Source organism: Lepeophtheirus salmonis, chromosome 3 (genome assembly GCF_016086655.4).
Source record: "Lepeophtheirus salmonis chromosome 3, UVic_Lsal_1.4, whole genome shotgun sequence".
Lineage (NCBI taxonomy): Eukaryota > Metazoa > Arthropoda > Copepoda > Siphonostomatoida > Caligidae > Lepeophtheirus > Lepeophtheirus salmonis.
Window position 1 is genome coordinate 22,229,464 of NC_052133.2, and position 4,397 is coordinate 22,233,860.

The 4,397-nt window shown below is 31.5% G+C and overlaps 1 protein-coding gene across 1 annotated transcript; it reads left to right on the forward strand.

The window, feature by feature from the left end:
- Positions 1 to 2,350: 2,350 nt before the first annotated feature.
- Positions 2,351 to 3,271, forward strand: LOC121114372 (general transcription factor II-I repeat domain-containing protein 2B-like). The gene is made up of 2 exons (XM_040708321.1): positions 2,351 to 2,551; positions 2,816 to 3,271. The coding sequence occupies exons 1-2, from the start codon at positions 2,351 to 2,353 to the stop codon at positions 3,269 to 3,271; spliced, it is 657 nt and encodes a 218-aa protein (XP_040564255.1).
- Positions 3,272 to 4,397: the final 1,126 nt, after the last annotated feature.

Below are 4,397 nucleotides of genomic sequence, written 5' to 3' on the forward strand. Positions count from 1 at the left end.
GCATGTAGAAAATCTCTATAGTACTCCTTGATTATGCCAAAGAATCTATGTTAATGGGCAATTGTAGAAGATGCATTAACAATTGCAAGAGCAGAGGAATAGCTCTACTCATGATAGTGAGAGTGGGACTTTACTTCAAAGAAACCTTTAAGGAAAGAATCACAAGTAAATACATAGTTTACTTTACAGACTCTCTTCTGACCCTTCAAAGAACTCAGAGAGGTAAATGTCATAGTAAAATCTGGGAAAAACGTCGAATAATTGAAATACTGGACAATGTCAATTTTTGGAACAATAGTCCTTGTATTCAAATTTTCGAGATGAGGTAAGATACCTCAAGAATTTTAGATATAGTGAATAACCTTTCTTTTGATTTAAAAACTTTTATCAATTACTCATTCTTTTTTTATGTCAATAAATTTTTGCTACTTTCGAAAATTTCGCCTCCAAAGGTTTAATACGAATAATTTATTTATAATAATTGACGATCATTCATCGAAAAATACAAATTTTCTCAATTTTTGAGAAAGATCATTCTAGCTTTCTTTTGTGTTAAAAATACATTATACTAGAGCAGTTGCCCCCAAACTGTTGTACTTGAGCTCATTCTATTTCTACGTAGAAAAATAGTCATAAACGTCATAAATAGTTTATACCTCTACTATTATATATTCAGTTTTGTCATTATGATGTTACGCACTTTATTAAAGAACAAAGTCGTATTAATTCATAATTAATGTTTAACATAAAAGTGTAGAAATTATGTTATGAATTCATTTAAAGTTATATATTTATCTAAATGAATTAAAATATCCATGATTAATCAAGCATATTTGTTTATGTTTTTTCTTTTTAATTATTGTCATTTGAGATTTGATATATGAGACTATTAAAGTGAATAAAATTAATGTTGATTTTACTGCTATTATCGCTTATGTATGTGTATAAATCTTGTGCAAAAATGTTTCTTATACAATTTGTCTAAATGAGAGTGACACCAAATTTGCTAAAATTAACTTTGGCAACAAGGATTGATTAGAAATGCAGGCTTGTCTCATTAAACAGTTCTTGTAACAACATTTTAATGCATATCCCCCCCAATAGTGGAATACATTAATTTTTATCTTCTTCTTAATTATAAAATATATTCATTGTCATTTTGTAAAATGAATGCAGTCGTGGAAAAAAATATATAAAATCATTACTATCCATATTTCAATCTTATAATATACAATACAATGTATGCGTAATAATAAAAATAATTTTTCTAAATCATAGTAGAGGAGTGATTATAGTAGTTTACGTTTTTGACGTTGTGGAGAAATATATACCAAAAATATGCTTTTTCTTTTGTCTACAGATACAACATATCAACACTGTATTAACCAGATTGCACTAAAAAAATTGCTGTTAGGTGTTAATCATATCATTTTTCGAGTTTCTTTTGCCGTGTTGGGAATTTTCATAATGGCCTCTATGAAAAAGTAGGGATAAATACCAATGATATTTTATATTTTTTAAAACTTTTAAACATGGATATTTAGTTATCCCAAACAATGATTCATTATTCGAAACAATATTATCAATGTTATAGATAAATTATTTTTAACTACTAAATTTAAAAACATAAGTAGTTGGGTATACCTTAAGTTAACAAATAAATATATTTTAGACAAGCTGAAGGTATTAAGGAAAATAGATTTTTTCTTAGTTGACAGTACAAGAAATGTTAGACATTCTAGAGGAAGGAAGAAAAGAAGGAGAGGGAATTTTTATAACTCCTCCTACATTGAATTGCAATTCAGCTGATGAAGATAGTGGGGAATAACTGATAATATAAATCAACGTCAGCTTCAAAGTGAAGGTGAATATATATTGAAAAAGGATAAAGTTAGTGATAGAGGTAAACAAAATGCGAAGGGCCCTGAAACATCCAAAGTTAATACAAAAAAGGTGAAATCTCTCATGTATTATGGAAAACATCATGCCAATTTCAATCAGTCGTTGTGCAAGATAAATTAAATACTCAACATCTGGAAATCAATATATAAAAATTAAGTTCTTATGAAAAATTCATTTTTTTATGGCTGACACTATTATTAGCACAATAGTGTCAGAATCTATGAGATTTGAAAATCACAGATAGGATGGACCAAAATAGCAAATAATTATCAAATTCACATTCAATCAAGGAAGTGGGGATGCCAATTTTTAAAGGGATGGGGATGTAAGCATTCAAAATACCTGGCTTTACCATCAAAAAACAGAAAACATTTCACAGCTTGAGTTTAGAAGGAGTATTTCCAGTACATTGATCATACAAGCTTGTGTTGTAGCATCTCTACAGAAAATGGGAATTGAGGACTTCAGGAAATGTATATCACTATGTACAGATGGTGCACCATCTATGATTGGCTGTCACAATGGCCTCATTGCCAAAGTACGTGAGTTCAAACCAGATATTATTGCAGTTCATAGCATCATACACCAGGAGAACCTGAACGATAAATTCGACAATATGGATCATGTCAACTCCGTTGTAGTAACAACAGTAAGCGACATACGCTCACGAGGACTAAACCACAGATAGTTTCAGTAGGTCTTGAGACACCTTGAGAGCCAGTCTGAGGATGTTATTTATTTCATAGAGGTTCGCTCGCTTAGCAGAGCATCAACATTGCAACGTTTCTGGTTATTATTAGATGAGATCATTCTGTTCCTGAAGTTGAAACAAAAAGAGGTTCAAGAACTGTATGATCCTCTCTAGCGAAGGGACCTCGCTTTCTTAAATGATATATCCCAAAAATTATCCCAGCTCAATGTCAAGCTTCAAGGACAAAACAAGTTTGTACATGACTTGTTTAAGCACCTCCGAACATTTGAAGAAGATCTTCAGCTCTACGAACAAAAAGTTTACCCTTTTCCCACTCTTAAATATGTCTTTTATGACAAAAATGAGATTCTGGATATTTATGCTCAGAGAGTGGCAGTACTTAGAGAGGATGTTTCCTCACGTTTTACAGAGTTCAGAAATCTCAGTAGTGAGACGACTGTTTTCTCATTGCCTTGTACGAGTCAGATAAGCTCAGCAGCTGTACAGCTCCAGCTTGAATTGAACGCACTGCTAGAGGATGATATTCTCATACAAAATTTCAAAGATATGAACCTATTTGACGTTTATAAGTCTCTACCAGCTGCAGATTACTGTAATTTAAAACGGCTTGCCAGAAGATTTGTATGCATGTTTGGAAGTACGTATACCTGTGAGTAACTGTATGCCAAAGTGAAACGCATGAAAAGCAAATTCAGAAGCAATCTAACTGACAGTCATCTGCTGCATAGTTTGCGTCTGTGCACATCAAGAATAGAACCAAACATTAACCAATTGACTAAAAACATCCAGCATCATGCTTCTCACTAACTATGAATATTATAAAAATATACTTTTAATATCTCCTGTCATTTATAAATAAAATACATGCATGTTTATTGTTTCATATCCAAGTTATGCTATTATTTCAAATTTAAATAAAAGCAAATAATACCAAATCAAGGTTTTGTAGTGCGGGGTTGTTAGTCCAGGGGTGGCAACCTTTTCAAGAGCAGGGCCCACCAGTGGACTAAAGCTTTAGGACTAATACTCTTTTTACGTCAGTGAGAATTTTTTTGAAGGAAAAGGTGGAAGTCGATGAAGTGATACGAGAGGAAGAAACTAGGGAAGGAGAAACAATAGAAAAATAGAAACAAGAGTCCGTGGAAGAAGAAAATTCAAGATGCTGAGATAGCTTTAGATGCAGCAAATCTTCACGTTCTACAAAATCCTGACAAGAAACACTCTCCAACTCTGAATTTTGTTGGGACGTTAAATATGTTGGTGTAAAAATAAACTTCCAAAAAAGAGCATAAAACCTTGAACTTTTGCTAGATAAAATGCAATAAAAGAATATGTATATCAACATTTGAAAAAAAAAAAAAAAAACTTAAAAAAATAACGTGTAACAAATTTTTTTATTACAGTACAATTATACAATTTATATGTATGTGTAGATAGGAAATTCTGATGAAAGGGATTTATGTCGCAATTCCTGTAATAAAATTATACATAATAAAAAGTCATTATGCAACACCTTTGTTGATGTTTTTGGTTATTCATAACGAATTCAAAAGAAAAGTAGGCCTTTATAATATTGTAAAATGTAGGTATGTATTTAAGATACATCTATTATTTGCACCTGTGAGTACCGTGAGTCCTATGCATTCCAAAGATACTAGTACCCAAATCCCAATATTGATATCCACATTCATATCCGTATCTGTGCTTTAATATATAATTTCAAACATAACTGCCATTCAGTAAATGATTGAAACAGAGACTTTGAGAAGGGAATTAGCCACCA